This window comes from Clarias gariepinus, unplaced genomic scaffold (assembly GCF_024256425.1).
Source record: "Clarias gariepinus isolate MV-2021 ecotype Netherlands unplaced genomic scaffold, CGAR_prim_01v2 scaffold_30, whole genome shotgun sequence".
NCBI classification, from domain to species: domain Eukaryota; kingdom Metazoa; phylum Chordata; class Actinopteri; order Siluriformes; family Clariidae; genus Clarias; species Clarias gariepinus.
Window position 1 is genome coordinate 127,225 of NW_026520997.1, and position 23,634 is coordinate 150,858.

General features: G+C 44.5%; 1 protein-coding gene across 3 annotated transcripts in view; it reads right to left on the minus strand.

The window, feature by feature from the left end:
• cdk14 (cyclin-dependent kinase 14) overlaps nt 1-23,634 on the minus strand; it is a 49,131-nt gene that overhangs the window by 19,761 nt on the left and 5,736 nt on the right. Inside the window, exons 1-8 of one of the 3 annotated variants that reach the window (XM_053490700.1) lie at nt 22,280-22,526; nt 18,959-19,204; nt 12,283-12,377; nt 11,972-12,051; nt 3,612-3,706; nt 3,304-3,366; nt 3,071-3,194; nt 1,068-1,188 (exon numbers count right to left, since the gene is read on the minus strand). In XM_053490700.1, the coding sequence (XP_053346675.1) occupies nt 1,068-1,188; nt 3,071-3,194; nt 3,304-3,366; nt 3,612-3,706; nt 11,972-12,051; nt 12,283-12,377; nt 18,959-19,204; nt 22,280-22,330 (875 nt within the window). In that variant the 5' untranslated portion in view covers nt 22,331-22,526. Of the gene's footprint in view, nt 1-1,067; nt 1,189-3,070; nt 3,195-3,303; nt 3,367-3,611; nt 3,707-11,971; nt 12,052-12,282; nt 12,378-18,958; nt 19,205-20,078; nt 20,240-22,279; nt 22,527-23,634 lie in introns of those variants that run through there. The other 2 variants (XM_053490701.1, XM_053490699.1) reach the window with 2 other exon arrangements.

Sequence of the window (23,634 nt, forward strand, 5' to 3'; positions counted from 1 at the left end):
ACTATTGTTGTGTTGATTTACCGCGGTATGTGTAAGGTAAGTGTTCGAAGCGCGTGTGCATGGCCCCCCATATGTTCATATCGTTCACGCAGATCCTCAACCCGGATTCCCAGTTGAACACACTCTCCTTTAACACTCCCCACAAGTAGGCAGCAGGGGGTGTAAGATCGGGGGAATGGGACAGGTATGGGAAGTAATTGTTTTGCTGCCTTTTTTAAACTCTGTCCCGGTTCACAACCGCTTATGTACAAGTGGAAATAATGCTCAACTATAAACACTTTTTTCCTCTGTTGAGAGGCGCATTCTCAATAACTGCCCAACACAACTTCCTTTTCACTACTGGAACCACACCTGTCTGGAGCTTTGCCCAGTCGACACATGCAAATGCGCGTCCCTGATGCGCAATGTGTATGCATACTGTATGTTTTCGCACATATTGTACTTGATATTTTGTAAAAAAGGTAAAGGATAGTAGTTTTGCACTTTTTTTTTTCAAACTGTTTTTGTAAATGTTCATCAGCCTCAACCTCAGCACTGGAGCCCCACAGGGTTGGGGACACTGGACTCATCATTACAGATAGGTGGACTGTGTGGCCACTACCAACTCTATCTCCATCATTAAGTTTGCTGACGATAGTGGAAAGACTAGACAGCTTCCAGTGTCCTCCATGGTGTTTAGAAACTTCTACACCTGCACTATAGATAGTATCCTGACAGGAAGCATCACAACCTGGTTTGGCAAGAGCACCAAGCAGGACTAATGGCTCTCCTGAGTCTGGTGCGTTCAGCTAAACGCAGCATCCACACTGAGCTCCCATTCTGTAAATTCTGCTCTGGTGCAATTTTTAAATTTTTAAATTTTTATTCTATTTGATGTTTTATTTTAACTACTCCATGTTTGTATTACACACATACCCCGTCTATAGGTAGTACAATAAACAACTTCACATCAAGCATGAGACCTAACAGGAACATGTGTATTGTGTTTAGTGTTTAGTGTTTTGTGTGTGTGTGTGTGTGTGTGTGTGTGTGTGTGTGTGTGTGTGTGTGTGTGCACGTTCTCTCACCACATGTCCAGACAGGTGGAATATTCAGTAGAACCAAGAAGAACATCAGGGGGTCGGTACCACAGAGTCACCACCTCATTGGAATACGTGTGACTGGGAACAGATTTAGCACGAGCTAGACCTGTCTCACACACACACACACACACACACACACACACACAGTGTTAGTATAAAAGTGTTAAATCCCAGATATGATAGTGAAGAGTGCAAGAGTGCATTTATTTAACTGAGTCTAAAGACTTAAATAAAAGTGTGTGTGTGTGTGTGTGTGTGTGAGAGAGAGAGAGAAACACTGTTATTAAGACTGTCTTGTAGAACATTATCATTACTGCCTCACAGTTCAACTCTATAATTACCATCACTAAGCCCATGGAGAAAGTGTGTGTGTGTGTGTTATATAAGTAACATGTGATGTATAATAAATGTCTCCCCACCTTCACCCTCTGCCCTCTGATCTCTTTAAGTATAGGTCAGTGTGTGTGTGTGTGTGTGTGTGTGTGTATGTGTTTGAAGCAGCCTCTCTTTTATTGTTCTCTCTCTCTCTCTATCTCCCTGCACCTGCTGTGTAAATTTACTAGCTGTCCATGATGAAGAGAAAAATGACATCATCGGTGACCTTCATCCCACCTTCCTCTACCTCTCTCCTTTTTTCTTCCCTGTTGCTAGAGAGCACTGGGGCACAGCCCCCCACACACACACTTAGATCACAGCTTTTTTTTTTTCCTGACGCATGGCTTAAATGTGCTCATGTACTACATGAACTTCTCTTCCTCGGCCACTTTTTTTTAAACAAACTAATTTAATGAACTGAATCAGCAGTTTAAAGTTCACACGAATACTGAATAAAACTCCTGAGAGGTGGAGAGTGAAAACCGCAGGAGCTCAGCAGTTTTTAAAACACACACTGCCATGACCCCACCCCTGGTGAGAATTACCAGCCCCAGCTCCAGCCCATACACTCTCTCCACAGTCCACTCTGATCCACTCACAGCATTCGCTGTTCTCCATTTAAAGGGTGCAACAGCCCTCATATACATTCTATACCATTAGATACAGGACACTAGGTTCAGTGTGTGTAAGGATCTAAGTGAATGCAGTCTAGTTTAAATTTTTGCTGCACAGTTCTCTCTATGAAATGTCTTCAGAGAGATGGAATGTGTTCAGGTCAGAAGAACAAGTTACCAATTTAGCATTACAGGCTAAGCCATACTGGCGGCAGTGGCGGCATGGTGGTGGAGTGCCTCACATCTTCGGTTTGATTTCTGCCTCTGGTCTCTGTGTATGTGTGGAGTTTTTTCAGTTTTCTCCCACAGTCGAATGACTGGTATACTTGGGTGTGTGTCCTGCAATGAAATGGCACCTTGTCTGGAGTGTATCCTGCCTCATGCCCCCAAAGCCTACTGGGATAGGCTCCAGAGACCCTGTACAGGACAAACGCTATGGAAGATGAATGAATGAAGTAATAGGGTTAGAATTAATTTCCGAGTTAAGTTTGACAGACGATCTGGCTGCATTCACATTACCGGCCTGAAGTGACACAGATCTGACTTGAATGAGAATGAGGAGTTGGGAATTCATGTGACTTTGTACCTCTGGACATGCGTGAGGGTGTGACGTCATCAGTCAGCGTCGGCAGTGCAGAGATTTCATAGCAGAGCTAGCAACAGCTGCTAAAACAGCTAAAGCAAGCCGTCCGGACTCCTTTCTTCTCCTGGCCCTCAACACACACAACCGACTCACTGTGCGCCATTCTCCAGGGCTGTTTATAGGCACTTCTTACCCTGACACGCCCATTCCTCTGGAATATTCTCAATCTGGACTCATCAGGTTACATGTCCTTTTTCCATCGCCCCAAAGTCCAGTCTTTATGATCTTTAACAAACTAAAGCCTTTTTTTCTGATGAGTCTCACTAACAAATGGTTTTATCATGGACAGACAGCTGTTTAGTCCCACTCCTGTGAGTTCTCATCACATTGTGTCTGTGCGCATGTGCGAATCTTACCGAAATCAGCCAGTTTGAGTTCTCCAATCTCACTGATGAGCAGGTTCTGGGGTTTGAGGTCTCGATGCAGGATGAAGCGCTGATGGATGTACGACAAACCTCGCAACAACTGGAACAAAAAAAGCTACACACGCACACAGACACACACACTTCATTTATTAATTTCTCACCCACACCCAAAACACACACACAGCAGTGAGACAGGCAGGTGTAGTAGCATGAGTTGCACTTACCCTGACATTTTCAGGGTGGAGCCCCCCGGAGTGTTTATCCATGTACCGACACAAATCTGTATGCTGCAGAGAAAGACAGGCAGAGAAGGAGAAGGAGAGAGATAGAAAGAGGGTGAGAAAAAAAACAGAAGAACAGACAGACAATGCAAATGATTGCACATGATAAAGTTTAAAATATTAAAAACATTCAGTTTCATTGCTGTGCTATATAAGAAATCAAGCTTTCTCCACAAGTCTTCAAACCTTATATATCCAGACCATATTTATAGATATGTGTGTGTGTGTGTGAGTGAAAGAGAGAGACTTACCACATATTCGAAGACAAGTGTGAGTGTTTCCTTGGTGTGTATGATGTCATGTAGTAGGACAATGTTTGCATGTTTTAGACCCTTCAGCAAAGATGCTGCAAACACACACATAAAAACACATACACACAAACAAACAGAAACACACACAAAGTCTATCACTTATTTATTACAGCTATTATGATTCATAAAGCAATTATTAAAAACATTAATAATACAGTACAATCTTCTACATTTTATTGAGCCAGGTAAACCAGAGACTAGGTGACCCGGATGGAGAGGGGACTGGGTGAGCCGGGTGAAGAGGGGACTAGGTGAGCCGGGTGAAGAGGGGACTAGGTGGCCCTGGTGAGAAGGTGACTAGGTGACCCTGGTGAAGAGGTGACTAGGTGAGCCGGGTAAAGAGGGAACTGGGTGAGCCGAGTGAAGAGGGGACTAGGTGACCCTGGTGAGGAGGTGACTAAGTGACCCTGGTGAAGAGGGCACTAGGTAAGCCGGGTAAAGAGGGGACTAGGTGAGCCGGGTGATGAGGGGACTAGGTGACCCTAGTGAAGACTGGTGGTGTCTCCTCAAGGCTCGAGGGTTTTAGGTGAGATCCTGAGCTTACATCAATGTCTGTGTGGTGTTGCACAGATTCTTCCATGTTGGTTTCCTCTGGGTTCTTTAGGTATCTCCCACCTTCCAAAAACATACCAGTTGATGGGCTGATGAGGCAAAATTGCTCCCAGGTGTCATTGTGAGTGTGCTTCCCCATTTAGAGTATGTTCCCTGATCATGCCCAGTATTTCAGAATCTGAATCCCTGATCCCCCAGCATGAGTGGGATCATTGCTCTGCTGGAAAGTAAACCTGCATCCCATAGTGTTACCACCACCATGATTCACAGTAACGTTTGTGTTCTTAGGGTGATGCACCGCACTGTTTTCAGGTATTCAGGTCTGATAAGAGAACCAGTAGTCCAGAACCAGTAATCCAGATGTGTGTGGTGGCTTCCAATCACTTTTTTTTAGAGACACTAGGTTGTAGTTGTCCCCAGGGTAGTTTCTCTTCTGTGGATTTCTACACTGGATCTTATCCCCTTCTGATGAGGGGACTAGTTGAGCCGGGTGAAGAGGGGACTAGGTGAGCCGGGTGAAGAGGGGACTAGGTGACCCTAGTGAAGAGGACTAGGAGAGTCGAGTGAAGAGGGAACTGGGTGACCCTAGTAAAGAGAGGACAAGGTTAGCTGGGTAAAGAGGGGACTAGGTGAGCCTGGTAAAGAGGGGACTAGGTGACCCTGGTGAAGAGGGGACTAGGTGAGCCGGGTGAAGAGGGGACTAGGGGAACCTAGTGAAGAGGACTAGGTGAGTCGAGTGAAGAGGGAACTGGGTGACCATAGTGAGGAGAGGGTCTTCAATAACTACCTGGACTCCATATTAACATCAATTAACATCAGCTATTATAGCTGAACTGCTTTCCACCCTACACACTGTATAAATGCAGATCATTTACTGCTTTCTGTTTCACCCAAATGAGGATGGGTTCCCTGTTGAGTCTGGTTCCTCTCAAGGTTTCTTCCTATTACCATCTCAGGGAGTTTTTCCTTGCCACTGTCGCCCTCGGCTTGCTCACCAGGGACAAACTGACCATTTTGATTCATACAAATTCACATTTCATACAAACTTAAATAATTCTTTTGACTATGTAAAGCTGCTTTGCGGCAATGAAAATTGCTAAAAGCGCTATACAAATAAAATTGAATTGAATTGAAAGAGGGGACTAGGTGACCCTGGTGAAGAGGGGACTAGGTGACCCTGGTGAAAAGGGGACTAGGTGAACCTAGTGAAGAGGAATAGGTGAGTCGAGTGAAAAGGGAACTGGGTGACCCTAGTGAAGAGAGGACTAGATGAGCCGGGTAAAGAGGGGACTAGATGAGCCGGGTGAAGAGAGGACTAGGTGAGCCGGGTGAAGAGAGGACTAGGTGAGCCGGGTGAAGAGAGGACTAGGTGAGCCGGGTGAAGAGAGGACTAGGTGAGCCGGGTGAAGAGGGGACTAGGTGACCCTAGTGAAGAGGACTAGGTGAGTCGAGTGAAGAGGGAACTGGGTGACCATAGTGAGGAGAGGACTAGGTGACTCTGGTGAAGAGGTGACTAGGTTTGCCAGATGAAGAGAGGACTAGGTGAGCTGGGTGAAGAGGGGCTCAGAAGAGAAGAGAGAAGAGAAACTACCCTGGGGACAACTACAACCTAGTGTCTCTAAAAAAAGAGATTGGAAGCCACCACACACATCTGGATTACTGGTTCTGGACTACTGGTTCTCTTATTAGACCTGAAAACCTAAAAACAGTGCGGTGCATCACCCTAAGAACACAAACCTCACTGTGAATCATGGTGGTGCTAACACTATGGGATGCAGGTTTACTTTCCAGCAGAGCAATGATCCCACTCATGCTGGAGGATCAGGGATTCAGATTCTGAAATACTGGGCATGATTAGGGAACATACTCTAAATGGGGAAGCACACTCACAATGGGAGCAATTTTGCCTCATCCCATCAACTGGTATGTTTTTGGAAGGTAAGAGATACCTAAAGAACCCAGAGAAAACCAACATGGAAAAATCTGTGCAACACCACACAGACATTAATGTAAGCTCAGGATCTCACCTAAAACCCTCCAGCCTTGAGGAGACACCCCCACCCGCTGTTCTCCACAGGGTTCATGACCACTCTATTAGAGCGTTCTCTCACTGGGAACAACTGTTCTGTTTTGTTCCAGAGCACAATTTCTCTTCCTTCCCAATCCCCCCACAGGTTTGCATGCACACTGTAACATCGGTTCCGAACCCGGGCAAACTTGTGTATTTACAAAAACGGAAACAGTAGGTGGCAGTAAAGACATAGTTTGTTTGTTTCCCGTCTAAAAAAATTGGAGAAAGAAGAAGAAACACCCGCTCGGGTCATGAACTGTGAGACACCTGTTAATGCTCTGTGTGGATGTTTTTATTTTGTGACAAAAACAACGGCGCTCTGACCAACAATGTCTACTGACACATCTATTGTGTGGCTCAGAGAGCGAAATGAGCGCGCACTGAACGGATACAGCACAAGGCACTGAGGAATGGCTTTACAACTCTACTCTGTCAGGTGAGTAATCAGGTGCTGTAAATAATCACTTTTTATTAAAATATAAAAATAAAGCGTTTATGTACACTGTGAATAAATCCTACAGATGTAAACAATGATTAAATAAATGCAAGAAATGCTAAAAAATAAATATAATAAAGTTCAACAAATAGCATAGATACATATAATAAATAATAAATATGTAATCATATATTTTCTGTTCTCCTCAGGATCATCTGGGTTCAAGAGAGAGGTGGTGTGTGATGACGGCATGTCCTTCTGACCTGGGGAGACCAGGAATGGCTACTAAATTCTCCTATCAAGAAGACAACATTCAAATTCAAATTCAAATTTTATTTGTCACATACACAAACATACACAGTACGAAATGTAGTGAAATGCATTATACGACTGCCATTGACCCTAAAAGAGAATTAAAGTTTACAAGTAATAAATAAATAAAAATATTAAAGAATACGATAGAAATTAAATAAAAAATTTTAAATTAAACTAGGAAAAAATAGAACTAAAAATAAAAATAGAAATGTGCTAGGAAAAATAGAACTAAAAATAAAAATAGAAATATGATGTGCATAAAAATAGAAATATACTGTACATAGAAATATGATGTGCATAAAAATAGAAATATACTGTACAAATTGAAATATACCGTACTGGGTGTGCAAAAATGCATAGAACAAAGTGTCTTTGTGCAGAGGTTATTAGAGTGACTTTGTGCACTGGCCTCGGATGTAGACGTAAACATGTAGTGTAGTTGTGAAGGTAGGTGTGCAAAGTTATTAAAGTGTCTTTGTGCAATGGTCCAGGATGTAAACGTACAACATGTAGTGTAGATATGAAGGAAGGTGAGCGTGTAATTGTCCATAGTGTTCATGGATGTAAAAAGATTGATAGATTTGATCAATTATGAAAAGATTGTGTTAGTTCTGCATAGGGGTGTGGTTGTGGTTGAGAGACCTTATCGCCTGCGGGAAGAAGCTTCTCCTTAGTCTCTCCGTGTTGGCCTTCAAGGAGCTGAATCGCTTCCCAGACCGCAACAGAGTCCGTTATTGGGGTGGCTGAGGTCCTTCACGATCTTCCTGGCCTTGGTCAAGCACCGCTTGCTGTAGATCGAGTGCAGGTCAGGGAGCTCGATGCGGATGATGCGCTCAGCTGATCGCACCACCCTCTGTAGAGCTCGTCTGTCCTGCATGGTGCTGTTCCCGAACCAGGTCGTGATATTTCCCGTCAGGATGCTCTCTATGGTGCAGGAGTAGAAATTCCTGAGCACCTTGGAGGGCAGTCTAAAGTCTCTCAAGCGTCTGAGGTGGTAGAGACGCTGCCGGGCCTTTTTTACCACGGTGTTGATGTGACAGGACCATGCCAGGTCCTGCGTGATGTGAACACCGAGGTATCTGAAGCTGTCCACTCTCTCCACTGGGCTCCTGTTGATGACGGGGGTCTGGTAGTTCCTCACCTGCTTTGTACTGAAGTCCACTATCAGCTCCTTTGTCTTACTGACGTTCAGGAAGAGATTGTTTCTCTGGCACCAGTTCTCCAGATTTCCAACCTCCTCCAGGTAGGCCGTCTCATCGTTGTTCGTGATCAGGCCCACCACAACAGTGTCGTCAGCAAACTTGATGATGGTGGTGGAGCTGGTAGTGGCCACGCAGTCGTGGGTGTACAGAGAGTACAGCAGGGGGCTCAGAACACAACCCTGGGGGGCTCCAGTGCTGAGAGTGAGGGAGGCTGAGACATGTCCGCCCATCCTTACTGCCTGTGGTCTGCCAGTCAGAAAATTAAAGATCCACTGACACATTGATGAGCTGAGTCCCAGGTGCTCCAGCTTGGTGGTAAGTGTGGAGGGAATTATGGTGTTAAATGCAGAACTGTAGTCGATGAAGAGCATTTTCACATAATTCCCCCTCCGAGTGTCCAGGTGAGTAAGAGATGTATGGAGAAGATGAGAGATTGCATCGTCCGTGGAACGGTTTGGACGATAAGCGAACTGTAGTGAGTCGAGTGTGTCTGGTAGTGAAGAGATGATGAAGTCTCTGACCAGGCGTTCAAAGCACTTCATCACTACTGAGATGAGGGCTACAGGGCAATAGTCATTGAGGGAAGCAGGATGAGGTTTCTTTGGGACAGGAACAATGATGGACTCTTTGAAGCATGTGGGGATCACCGACTGAGATAAAGAGATGTTGAATATCTCAGTGAACACAGGTGCTAGCTGGTCTGCGCAGGCTCTGAGAATACGGCCTGAGATGCCGTCTGGTCCTGCTGCTTTCCTGGTGTTCACTCTCTTGAAGGCTCTCCTCACGTCATGCTCGGTGATGATGAACGCACTTCCGGTGCTGGCAGTGACTTCCTGTCTGCAGCCGTTAGCGCCGCTAGCATTAGCATCGCTAGCGTCTTTAGCTGCAGTCTCGAAGCGAGCATAGAAAGTGTTCAGCTCGTCTGCCAGAGACACGTCTGCGTTTATCATACCGGATGTTGGTGCTTTATAATCCGTTATTGTCCTTAATCCCTGCCACAGGCTCCTAGAGTCATTCTGTTGGAGTTGTGACTCTAGTTTCCTCCCGTATCGCTGCTTCGCCTCTTTCACCGCCTTCCGGACGCTGTATGACGCAGCCTTATATGGTTCCATGTCCCCCGACGCGAGTCCCGTGTTGTAGGCAGCGGTGCGAGATCTCAGAGCGTCGCGGATGGTTTTATCCACCCACGGCTTCTGGTTGGGAAACGTTTTAATAGTCTTTTTTTCTACGGTATCGTCCGCTAGTTTCCCGATGAATCCCACAACCGCTTCCGTAAACACGCTGACGTCATCGTCGGAGCTGTTTCTGAACATGTCCCAGTCTGCGTCATCGAGTGCGTCCTGTAACGCGGCCACCGATTGGTCCGTCCAGCGCACGACCTCCCTCTGAACCGGAACTTCCTGTTTCAGCCTTTGTTTGTATTTTGGCATGAGAAAGATGGCGGCGTGGTCGGATTTACCAAACGGTGGACAAGATTGTGCCTTGTAGCCGTCCTTGGCCGTTGTGTAGCAGTGGTCCAGTGTCCTTTCGCCCCTGGTGGGGCAGGTGATGTGCTGATAAAAGTTCGGTGCGTCCCGGTGTTGTGTTTGTTGTTGTGTGAGTGCCTCATGCAGCTCGCATAAGGCAGTGTCCGTGTCCGCTTGTGGTGGAATATAAACGGCGCTGATTATTCAATTCAATTCAATTCAATTTTATTTGTATAGCGCTTTTAGCAATTTTCATTGCCGCAAAGCAGCTTTACATAGTCAAAAGAATTATTTAAGTTTGTATGAAATGTGAATTTGTATGAATCAAAATGGTCATGACCGATGTAAACTCCCGAGGAAGGTAAAAAGGACGACACATAATGGACAGTAGTTCCAGGTTTGGTGTGCAGGAGCGTGTGAGAGGAACAACGCTCGCGCTGTTGCACCAGCTGCTGGTCACCATTAAACACACGCCGCCTCCCCTTGACGTCCCCGAGTCCCGCGTCCTGTCCATGCGGTGAACCGAGAAGAACTCGGCCGGCTGAATGGCGTGGTCCGGCACCGCTGGGTTCAGCCATGTCTCGGTGAAGCAGAGGAGATTGCAGTCCCGAATGTCTCTCTGGAACTTTATCCTGGCCCTGAGGTCATCGAGCTTGTTTTCCAGTGACTGGACGTTGGCGAGCAGGATGCTAGGCAGAGGTGTGCGGTGTGCACGGGCTCTCAGCCTGTTCCTGATGCCGGCTCGTTTCCCTCGGAGCCGCCGCTTCACGTCGCGTCCTTTGTTGTCCCTCAGGATCTCACTCGGCCAGCTCGGATCCGGAGTTAAAAACGTCGAATTGTGAGTACATTGTATACCAATTGAAACAAGAGTGTCTCTATCATAACTAATGTACCCCATGGTGGTAATTTGCCGGTTTTAAAACGCTGTAAACTAACTTAAAGAACAAAAACAAAGAAAAGGTGGTCGGAGCAGTCGTGACGGCAGCCGACCTCACCGGCGCCATCTTGACATGTCAACATTCCTACAAGAGAGATGCTTGTGCTCTTTTTTTTCTTCACCTTGCTTATGTGTAGGTTTCCAAACTTAGCTGAGGTGCTGAAACTATTGAATTTGAAACCTTACCATACATCAACCTTAACATACATCAATGTTTTGTGTTTAACATGTTTTGTGTGCACTGTGTTTATACTATATTGTTATAAATGTAAAAATAAATTTATACTGCTCGCAAGTGGCGCAGTGGTAAAGTGCTCCTCTATCTTCCAGAGATCGCTGGTTCGGTTCCCCGGTAATGCCTAACCTCTGGCCGAGCTCTCTCAGAGGGGGGGGAAGAGAGGTACTTCATGCTCCCACATTAATCACGGCTCTACAGCCAATCCGGGGCGCCTGTGAGCTCGCACAAGTGGAAGGAACGGATAGCGCTGTCCTCAGAGTGTGTTTCGCAGACCAATTAGAAAAGATGCGGTCGGCTGGCGTCACTGGTTCGAAGGAAACACGTGATAGTCTTCGGCCCTCCTGACTGAGTGGTCATAGTAGCCTTAAAGTGGGACAATCAATAGCTCTCTCTCTATTCCAAAACCAGCGCGCTGTCTCATCTCTCCACCCGAGTCCTTTGCCGGTTCCCTATTTATACCGGCACACGTGACCCGACGCGTCATCAGGATTTCCCTCGCGTCATACTCGCGCATACTCGCGAGAGGCTAACCCCGGAACCAAAACATATAGAGGTCGCTGATTAGGTCCGGTGGTTTTATTTTTATTTACCAACCTATTTTAACCTATAAAAAAAAACATTGTGTGGCTGCGCTACAATAGGACAAAGGGGTTTCGACTTGATCACACCGGATGGTTTAAAATCGTCTAAATACTTACGGATACTTCCATAAATGTTTAAGTTTTTATGTGTAGTGTCTGATTGTCTTGGTGTTTTCGTCTGTGTAAATTTCCAGCAAATACTATACTTCGGCATTACATCACAGAGATTCTTTTGCAGCCACGTTTGTTTGTGTATGGATTCAAACAGTAACTACAGCAGTTCCTCTTTTGAGCACGAGGCGTACTTATGTCCTGCCTTCCGTGCTCGCATGAATCGTTCCAGAGACCACCTCTGCAATCGGTCCAGGGATTCGTTCCCGAGCTTGGAGGGATTGCATGCTCACAGACAAAAATAAACTGGTCCCAGGGCCAAGTGTGCTCGGAAATGGTTCCCGGACCCGAGTGAGAAACGCCATTAGTTCCCTCTGATTATGTTTCTCACCTTCTCTGATAGCAGTGAAAGGTGTTCCCTCCTCCTCCTGCAGCCGAATCACCTTCAAAGCCACCAGTTTCCCATTCACCCTATGCACACACACACATACAGTAAACTTTATTTAAAAGATACAATGGACAGTAAGTTATCTGATTTACGGACAGACAGCTGAGTGAGGTTCAAACCAAGCCTTTTAAGTTCACACAGAAATTAAATTGAACTAAACTACACATAACCCACTATTGTTCAAAATATTAGGTAATTGTATAAAGTAAGTGCACACACACACAAACACACACACACACACACAAAACACTTACTTGCTCTTGCCCTTGTAGACGGTGGCATATGAACCCTCTCCAAGTTTCTCCAGCTTCTCATAGGAATCAACTTTCCCGAACTTTGGACTGGTTGGCTGCAGGTGACATGGTCGTGGTTAAAATAATAATAATAATAATAATAATTTCTCACCCGCGTACATCTTCTCACATACCCACACAACCACACACACAGCATTACATGGCAAACCATCACACAACAACACACACACCAAAATAAAAAATTCTTTCTCTATGTGTGTACATCACTGAAATAACAGAATCTACATGACAATAGAATGAGTTTTACATAAAATAATTAGATAATGTAGAATGTATCTCAAAATGATTAGATTTTTGTAATAGTTGTTTTTTTTTTGTAATTTAGTTAAAAACTAAACTGAAACTCTCATATATTCTAGGTTCATTACATGTACAGTAAAATATTTTAAGCCCATTTTTGTTGTAGTTTTTTATTATTATGTCCTACAGCTCATGAAAATCCAAAATTCTGTATCTTAAAATATTAGAATATTTTATTTTGAGTTTTAGTTAATTACTTTTCATACAGTATAAATATGGTCTGTCCCTCTGTCTGGTCCAGTACACACATGTACTGTCAAGACTGCAGAAGATGATCACTAACTTCTTCCACAAGGAAGTTTCTGCCCAAAAGCTGCTGTACGGAAACATATTGATGAAAGGTTGACTGGACAGGAAAAGTGTGGTAGCAATACTTTCACATGCAACAGGGACAAGCGCAGCCTAAAGAAGATTATCAAGCAATTCTGATTTAAGAACTTGGGCAAGCTTCAGAAGGATGAGGCTGGAGTCAGTTCATTAAGAGCCACTCACCACACACAGACGTCTTTAGAAAACGAAATACAACTGCTGCATTGCTAGTATCAATCCACTCCTGAACCAGAGACTTCATTAGATCTGAAGCTAGGACTGTTAAATATTAGATCTCTTGCATCTAAAGCAGTTATAGTTAATGAAATTATCACAGATCAGGAATTTGATATACACTGTTTAACAGAAACCTGGATTAAACAGGACGAGTATGTAGCTCTAAATGAAGCTAGTCCTCCTGGATACAGCTACATACACCAGCCTCGGTTAACTGGTAGAGGAGGAGGCGTCGCAGTTATTCACAATGATAATTTGACTATTATACAAAAACACGGACCCTCTGAGAACAGCATTTATGTCCATACTGGACTCGGTAGGAGTAAATCAGTGTGTAGTAGGACCCACTCATAAAGCAGGTCACACTTCTTCTTCAAATTCATCAACCTGTATATTAGATCCTGTACTGACACATTTTCTTAAACAGATAGTACCAGCAATAACAGAACCCCTGTTGAGAATAATTAATTCTTCACTCAGCATTGGTTATGTTCCAAAATCTTTTAAATTAGCAGTTATTAAACCAATAATTAAGAAAGCTCCAATAATAAGAATATATTTATAAGAATAAATTTCTTTCTGTAACAAAATTGTGCAAAAAAAATGCTAGCTGCTTTTTTACTTCAATTTTAAATTACTGTACCAAACAACAGTGCACAAACAGAAGAAAAATAAATAAATCCAACCTCTTACTAAATTGGTCTGCTTTTAATTTAAGCAAAAGAAGCAGGTTTATCTTTATGAACAAAAGTTTTTCAGTTTTCTGGCTGAAGACACAGTTCCTCTTCTCATGAAGAACATACTGCACTGAATAAAATCACTCTTGCAAGCAAAGGAAAGCGATCTTTGTTCGCGCGCCAGTAGTCAAGTGGATTGTCACTTCTGCCAATGGGTAGTTCAGCTAGATAGGTTGCTACTTCTTGTGAGGCTGCGCTTGCTCTTACACCGCTGTGGGTTGGGACGCTTTCCTGTAAAATTTCGTCTAACATATCAGAAAGCGAAGGAATGTGCGCCCCATCACTTGTACGTGACCGTTTTTCAGGCACAGTTTGCTCTGTTCTCCCCGTCGCGGCTTGTGCTTCACCAGAGGTTTCAAGAGCCATAAGCTCTGTTTGCACCATTTCGCGTACATCCTGCCTTTTCTCATCGTCAAAGTAATGGTCTTTAAAGCGTGGATCTAATATTGTTGCAATGCCGTAAAGAGGGTTGGACTCAATGTCTTGGAAGCGTTTGTTAACAGCCTCCAGTAGAGTTTTTTTAGCTGTTTTTACGCCATGATCTGTTTCCGCCTCTTTTCCAAGCAGGCCCTTCAGTGCTGCGATCAGTGGAATAACTTCAGCAACAGACGCTTGAGCTGAGCTTATTTCCTTGGTTAACTGTTCGAACGGGACGAGAAGAGAGACAATGTTTTCCACCAACATCCACTGATGTGCACTCAAAGTTGCTGGCAGGTCGTGATCTGTCATGTATGCAGCTAAAACCCGCTTCTGTTCAAGTAATCCTTGCAACATATAGTATGTATTGTTCCAGCGAGTGGCCACATCTTGCTGTAGTCGTTTTGTTGGCATCCCAAACTGTTTTTGCAAATCTTGTAGTCTGGAATAAGCAAGCGGAGAATGCTTAAAATGTCCCACAATTTTTCTCCCAGTTGCTGTGATTTCTGATATGCTCCGCTGACTAAGCAGTCCCTCATTCACAGCCAACTGCAGCGTGTGTGCCATGCAAGGTATGCTCTTTAATCCACTGTCATCCATAGCCTTTATCATGTTCCGTGCATTATCTCTCACAATCACATGCACTTTAGACTTGTCTATGTTCCAAGTTTCAAACATGTTAGCCAAAGCATCGGATATTGCTGCTGCAGTGTGTGAGCCGACAAACTCCTGTGCATGAAGCAGAATGTTTTGCAATTTAAACTCCGCGTTTATCCACTGCGCTGTCAAACTGAGCATGCTAGTTGGACTAACGTCAGAGCTCCATATGTCTGTGGTAAAACTTAGAGCAGAGATATCTGTGGTCATGAGCTCATGAACATGTTTTGCAACACGGTCATACATTTCAGGTAGAGAGGTCTCTGCAAAATACCGTCTGCTTGGCAGTGTGTAACGCGGCTCAATGTGGTGTATTAGCCTACGAAATCCGATGTCCTCCACGACTGAAAACGGCTGGTCATCTAAAGCAATAAATTCCATTACTTTCTCTGTTATGTCACGTGCTTTAGCACTGTCATTTGCAAATTTCTTAATTTTTTCGAAAACTGTGGCAACCGAGGGTGTTGATGTGCTAGTTGGCTTAGTTTTAACCAAGTCTTAGCTGTTGAACCCCCTCTTGAAACTTTTGCAGAGCAAATGTTGCATATTGCAACTTTGCTGTCCTCATCTGAAACTTTGAAGTGCTTCCAAACCGCCGACATACTCCGTGTTTGATGCGTAATGACAGCGCGAACGAGACGGGAGGACAGGAGAGGCGTGGCGACAATTTCGGCTTTTATTTTCGGCGCTTTCTTACGTTTCGGCCGAAACCGATAATGCTATAATTTTCGGCGGCCGAAATTTCGGTGCATCCCTAGTATTCGGGACTCAGACACAGTCTCAGTGTTTAAGTCCAGGCTAAAAGCCTATTTATTTAGCCAAGCATTTTTATAAATAGATTAGCCTTAGGTAAAGGAGCAGATCTGGGAGACTCATGGACGTAGAGTATTATGGTGAACTGGTATGTTTGGATGTTGTCTTCCTCACTCTCATTGATCACTCATGTTTGCTGACGGTGAGGTGATTGTTTGCTTTACATCTCAGTTCCCCCTCATGTCTGTGTTTCCTTCTGGCTCCTCCCTTTTAGTGATGATGTCATAGTTAGTCCTGCCGGAGTCTCTGCTTGCACTCTACAGTTAATATACATTCACATTATACATTGTGTGACTGTGACCATACCTAACTGCCATCTCTCTTCTTCTTCTCTTTCCCCCCTCTTTCTCTTTCCTCTCTCCTCCTGTCTTCCCCTTTCACTCTTTCTCTCTCTCTGTCGAGCTGCGCATGTCGTTCCTGAGCTGCCAGTGATCCAGACCCCCTCTGCCCTCCGGACCTGTCTGACCCATCCTGGTGCCCCGCTTCTGGCTGAAGATCTCGTCACATGGATGCCCCGTGTGTCTCTCTGGGATGCGTCTGGTGTCTGGGGATGATTCTCTCTACCCAGAAAATGGTTCTGGCCTTGACTGGTGTTGGCAACTGTTTCTCTGGGGACTTGACAGTTCGATAGTTCAGGACTGGAACTTCTTACAAGTCTACCTGGGTCTTAAATAACTACCTGGACTCCATATTAACATCAATTAACATCAGCTATTATAGCTGAACTGCCTCCCACCCTACACACTGTATAAATGCAGATCATTTACTGCTTTCTGTTTCACCCAAATGAGGATGGGTTCCCTGTTGAGTCTGGTTCCTCTCAAGGTTTCTTCCTATTACCATCTCAGGGAGTTTTTCCTTGCCACTGTCGCCCTCGGCTTGTTCATCAGGGACAAACTGACCATTTTGATTCATACAAATTCACATTTCATACAAACTTAAATAATTCTTTTGACTGTGTAAAGCTGCTTTGCGGCAATGAAAATTGCTAAAAGCACTATACAAATAAAATTCAATTGAATTGAATTTAATTAGAAGTGACTTACCAGGGCTAAAGAGAAAAAGAACTAAACTGGTTAGCTGACCATATCATCACTGGTAATATCACCGGTAATATCACGGTGCATGTTCTCTAACCCCATAGAGAATCCCTGGGCCAATATCAAGAGGAAGTTGAGAAACACCGACCCAACAATTCAGGCGAGCTGACGGCTGATATCAAAGCCACCTGGTCTTCAATAACGCCTCAGCAACGCCACAGGCTGATCACCTCTATGCCATGACACGATGATGCAGGAATTCCTGCTAAAGGAGTCCTGAGGAAGTACTGAGTAGAGATGGGGAAAAATTTGATTCAGTTATGAATTGCAATTCTTTTGTGTGCCGATTCATGTATGTCATACTGACTCCAAAATCAATGTTTTTTTGTAAAGAATTTTTACATTTATAATAGAGATGAACTAATCGCTTGGGAAGTAAACATAATCGTCTGGTTTGATTGGTTTCAGATTGATTGCTCATAATCAATGATCGGACGATTCGCCTCAGATATAAACGATTCTGTACTAAGCGCAGAAGCTTCCGAGTGCCGCAACAGGCACACATTTTTATGGTGTTACATAATCAAAAATCACGTAACGCCTCCGATCTGCCTTTTTCTCTAACCTCTGTGAGCAAATTAGACTCGCATACACTCAATACACAGACTTACACCAGTCTCGAAACACTGCGTGCGTTAGAAGCCGCACACGGCCACGTGCTCACAGCCAATCAACCCGCACGCTCACCGTTGACTTTTAAGACTTTTAACGCATTAAAGGCAGTAAAACATCGTTTCTTCATAATCATACAGGTGACGCACTCTGAACTATTTACACATTTTTATTCCGTGTGGTAGGAGTGAATTATTCACCAAGTTTGTTTAGAAATACCAATTATAGAGGATGTTATTGTGGATTATTGGAGATATGCGCTGCTCAGTAACAATGTAGCTTTGTGTTTAATTAATATTTTATGTTAAAATGTTACTCTTGTATTTGAAGTTAGCTTGTAGTGTTTGAATGCTCCACTTGGGTTTTAAATAAGAAAACTAATGTTATAAGACATACACTCCATTTATTTACTCATTAAACTTTTTGAAAAGATTTGAAATTGTAACAAAATCTGGGAAAAAATGTAAATATGGCATATTTTTAAAATCGTGATACTTTTAGATCGGCACCAAGGCATCGTGATAATATCATATCGGAAGGTGACTGGGTGATTCCCGTCTTTAGTCTTAAGGGGCATAAATGTATTTTCAGGAGTTGAACCTTCCGTACGAGATTTTTTTTTTTATACATTCTGTATAACCAATGTTGTGATATACTGGCTGTAAGCCGTAGTCTTAGATAAACTAAAACGAAAAAGTTTCAAAATATTTAACTTTAAATGTAATAAATCTATGAGAGTTCACTTTTTAAATTCAGTTACAGGAAAAAAAAATTTTCACAAGATTCTATTTTTTTGCAGCACATTTATCATTACAGGTGTAAGCTTCTTTAACTGACTACAGTACTGTGGTATTTTTGCTTGAGGTTATCATAGCGTCAGAACATAGTTCTAGCCCAGACCTAATGCGACTTATTAAACTAGTTGTTTGTAAAACGTGGATATATACACACTGTATATACAGTATATATAATTTTTTTTAAGACATGAAGCTCAACTGTTCTGGAACAGTTCCTACAAGATCAGTCTTATAATTAAGTGTGTTTGTAAAACCCATCACATGATGAAACTGTCTCTCATGAAGACCCAAACTGAGCTCTGCAGAGGAGAAGTTCATTTAGAGTCACCAGCCTCAGAAATCACCAGTTAACAACCAGCAGCTCAGATTAGAGCCGTTATGAAGCTTTACAGAGCAGAAGGAGCAGATAAACATCTCAATATCAACTGTTCAGAGGAGATTATTGTGTGTTTTGGATTGATGGAGTTCATGAAGGTAAAAGAGATGTAAAAATATTGATTATATCAAACTGCAGGTATAGCACTGTTTTCAAAATGGTTAGTTAGTTTTTAGTACCTGTATACTGTGCAATGCTCCCTCACCTACTCATGCAGCCTCTCACTCTTTCCCACACACACACACACACACACACACTCACGGAGCTGGGGCTGGAGTGACGGCGGAGTTTGGGTGACTCTGTGTGTGTGCTGCTCCCCGAGGCGTTGATGCAGGCGTTGTTCTCCGAGTGCACTCTCTTCACCTGGCTGGCGTGCTTCTCAAAGGGCTCGAAGCCGCTCTGAGTGCGCTGGACTCGTGCTCGGCGTTCCTCAGGGATCGAGTCCAGGGGCCTGAAGAGCGAGTCCGAACCCTGGCCCCCTCGGGTGGACATCTTGGAGACGCATATCTGAGGAGAAAGATGCCAAAAGCCTAAATGTAAATCAAACATCTGACCTGAAATAGGTTTTGTGATAAATTTACTTTGTGACATTAATATTATTTTCACTGTGACAAAACATTATTTGAATAAAACAAGCAGTTTTTAGCACCGTGTGATCTCTTAACTCACACACACATCTTACAACAATCTAATCTATAAAAATAACACATTTAATGGAGTCCAATGTCCATGTTAAACACAGCAGTGCACATGTAGTGTGTGTGGAGTGTGTGGAGTGTGTTTAGCAGCACAGATGGAGCCGTGTCACATCAACGTTCAGATTAAATATTTAATGCTGTTATAGAAACGCTGCTCTAATTAACGCAACGCACGGTGAGCTCACAGCAGACTGACTTACCTACACACACACACACACACATACATACACAAGCTATCAGGTGTATCATCATGTAACAGGGTGTGTGGGGGGGCTGGACTCTTGGACAGAATATGATTCATAATCAACTGAAGCTCTGTTTCCATTTTAATACTTTATTAATGTGTGTGTGTGTGTGTGTGTGTGTGTGCATTTGTGTGTAATCACCTTATTAAGTGTCATTCACAGCTCTCAAAAAAACACTTCAACCTGAAGAGCAGAGGTTTCTCTTCACCAAACCGTCTCATTTATAAAGCATTAGAGCTTCATTAATTAGGCTGTGTCCCAAATCACCCTTCCTTCCTCCCTCCCTCCCTCCCTCTCTAACTCACTCCTTCAGTCCCTCCATCTGCTTCCTGTCTGTTTGCTCTCAGACCTGTTATACCCCGGGGGTACAGGACATGTAATCAGATCTAATACAAACAATAAGGACAAACCCTCCCTTGTGCACCCCCATCTGCCCACCTGAATTCCACGAGCTCCTCCTCCTGCCCTCCTGAAGTGTATATGGTCCTCCTCCTGAAGCCCCAAGCTCCTCCTGCTTCCCTGGAGCCCACAAGCTCCGCCTTTTTGTATAGAAGTAGTTTTAGGTTAACTTAAAAAAAAAAAAATTAATTTGTCATATATTAGCTAGTCAGCTAATTAGGTCTCTTAGTTTGCTAGCTGGTTCCGGTAGAGTTGTGGTGTTAATTTATGTTGTTGTATGTAGCACCTCAGTCCTGGAGGAACGTTGTTTCGTTTCACTGTGTACTGAACTGTATATGGTTGGAATGACAATAAAAGCCGACTTGACTTGACTTCTATAATCCTGAGCTCCATAAGCCGCACCTTCTTGCCCTCCTAAGGTCCATAAGCTCCACCCCCTATCCTCTCACAGTCCCCAACCTCCTGCTCCTGCCTACAGAAGTCTACAATCTCCTCCTGAAGTCCAGAAGCTCCTTCCTGCTCCTCTCCAAAAGCCTACAGACTCCTCGGAGCGCAGGAGAAGGAAACCCATCGCTCTCGTCATTGAATAAAAGAGCGCCGGCTTTGCTCCGTATAAAGCGATTACGGCGGAGGGGAGTTTTAGTGCGTTACACCTTTTATTGTGCAACTTGTCCAGTTAACTCACAGCCTGTTAGTTTAAAGTGCTGCATTCAGATCGGGAAGTGCACACACACACCGACTTACACACTCTGTCATACACTCCATCACACGTCACATTACACACTCTGTTACACACTCCGTCACACACCGTGTTACACACTCCGTCACACACCTAGTACCACACTTCATCACACACTCCATCACACACGGTGTTACACACTCCATCACACACTCCATCACACACCGTGTTACACACTCCGTCACACACTCCATCGCACACCGTGTTACACACTCCGTCACACACCCAGTACCACACTTCATCACACACTCCATCACACACGGTGTTACACACTCCATCACACACTCCATCACACATCACATTACACACTCTGTCACACACTCCATCGCACACCGTGTTACACACTCCGTCACACATCACATTACACACTCTGTCATACACTCCGTCACACACTCCGTCACACATCACATTACACAATCTGTCATACACTCCGTCACACACTCTGTCATACACTCCGTCACACATCACATTACACAATCTGTCATACACTCCGTCACACACTCTGTCACACACTCTGTCACACACTCCGTCACACACCATGTTACACACTCCGTCACACACTCCGTCACACATCACATTACACACTCTGTCATACACTCCGTCACACACTCTGTCACACACTCCGTCACACACCATGTTACACACTCTGTCACACATTCCGTCACACATCACATTACACACTCTGTCACACACTCCGTCACACACCATGTTACACACTCTGTCACACACTCCATCACACATCACATTACACACTCTGTCACACACCCAGTACCACACTTCATCACACACTCCGTCACACACCATGTTACACACTTCATCACACATGGTGTTACACACTCCGTCACACCCGCGTTACACACCCTGTCACACACCACGTTAAACATCGCTTTACACACCCTGTCACACTCCGTCACACACTACATTACATACTCTGTTACACACTCCGTCACACACCCCATTACACACTCTGTCACACACCGCGTCACACACTCCGTCACACACTCCGTCACACACTGCTCCCACTGTCGTGCTGCAGCAGGAAGGAGGTGATACACTTTGTAGTCATGAAAGACAGAAGACAAGTGTGAGCTGAAACAGCATCACAGCGCTCGACAATAAAATTGCAATGGAGTCAGTGTGTGTGTGTGTGTGTGTGTGTGTGTGTAATAGAGAGACCAAGAAAGAAATGTCAAGCTGATGATGTAGATTGATGTGTTTATCACAGCAGCAAACACATACGTCATGGAATACACACATGCCAAGTCACGATGTGTGTGTGTGTGTGTGTGTGTGTGTGTGTGTGTGTGTGTACATGGCATGGCTATTAGACACACTGTACTACATGTGAGAGCTGCATGCAGGAAGACAGACACAAGACACAAGGACAGGACTGGATAATAAAAGAGACAAAGAGACAGAGACAGACAGAGAGAGAGACAGACAAAAAAAAGAAAAAGAGAGAGAGAGAGAGAGAGAGAGAGAGAGCTCTTCATTATCTTACCTTATATTCTGAGTGTTCGCAGGATGCAGCTACAGCAAAGCAGACATGCATCCACTCAGACCCTGTCTCTCTCTCTCTCAGTCTCTCTCTCTTAGTCTCTCTCTCTCTCAGTCTCTCTCTCTCTCAGTCTCTCTCTCTTAGTCTCTCTCTCTTTTTCTCTCTCTCTCTCCCTCTATCTCTCTCAGCGCCTCAGCAGGCTGGAACTCCACGGTCTGTACCAAAAAAGGCAGGATGAGAGGGGGATCCTGTCTCCTTAAGCAGCAGAGCAGCAGAGCAGCGTCTGTGTGTAAATGTCTGTGTGTGTCTGTGTGTGTGTGTGTGTGTGTGTGTGTTTGCATGCGCATGTCCTCATGTCCCCCTCTCCAGTCTGAGAAGGAAGAGCTCAAACCATCGTGCCCCCACCCCACCCCCCACTGTGTGTGTGTGTGTGTGTGTGTGTGTGTGTGTGTGTGTGTAGATGGTACAGTCTGGAGCAGTTTAAGGAAGCATAGAAGCAACTGTAGTGTTTGCAGTAGGAAGAGCATGCACACACTCACACACACACACTCACACACACACACTCACACACACACACACACACACTCACAGTATTGATTCCTCACCAGTCGTTCTCATGCTGTGTAGTTTCAGTGAAATATAATTCTCATGAGTGGAGGAGCATCATCAGGTCTCTCTCTCTCTCTCTTTCACACACACACACATACACACACACATACACACATATATGTGTGTGTAGGTGTGTGTGTGTAGGTGTGTGTGTGTGTGTAGGTGTGTGTGTGTGTAGGTGTGTGTGTGCGTGTGTGTAGGTGTGTGTGTGTGAGTGTGTAGGTGTGCGTGTGTGTAGGTGTGTGTGTGTAGGTGTGTGTGTGTAGGTGTGTGTGTGTGTGTGTAGGTGTGTGTGTGCGTGTGTGTAGGTGTGTGTGTGTGAGTGTGTAGGTGTGCGTGTGTGTAGGTGTGTGTGTGTGTGTGTGTGTGTGTGTGTGTGTGTAGGTGTGTGTGTGTGAGTGTGTATGTGTGTGTGTGTGTAGGCGTGTGTGTGTGGAGGTGTGTGTGTGTGTGTGTGTGTGTAGGGTGCCACTACTTATACACTCCATGCAGAGATTCTAGTAGAGCGGCTGTGAGTGTCTCACTCTGTTCTCCAGTGTGTCTCACTCTGTTCTCCAGTGTGTCTCACTCTGTTCTCCAGTGTGTCTCACTCTGTTCTCCAGTGTGTCTCACTCTGTTCTCCAGTGTGTCTCACTCTGTTCTCCAGTGTGTCTCACTCTGTTCTCCAGTGTGTCTCACTCTCTCTCACTACAGATCATCACTTACACTAATAGATCATTTCCTGTTTCACCCCCCCCACACACACCCCT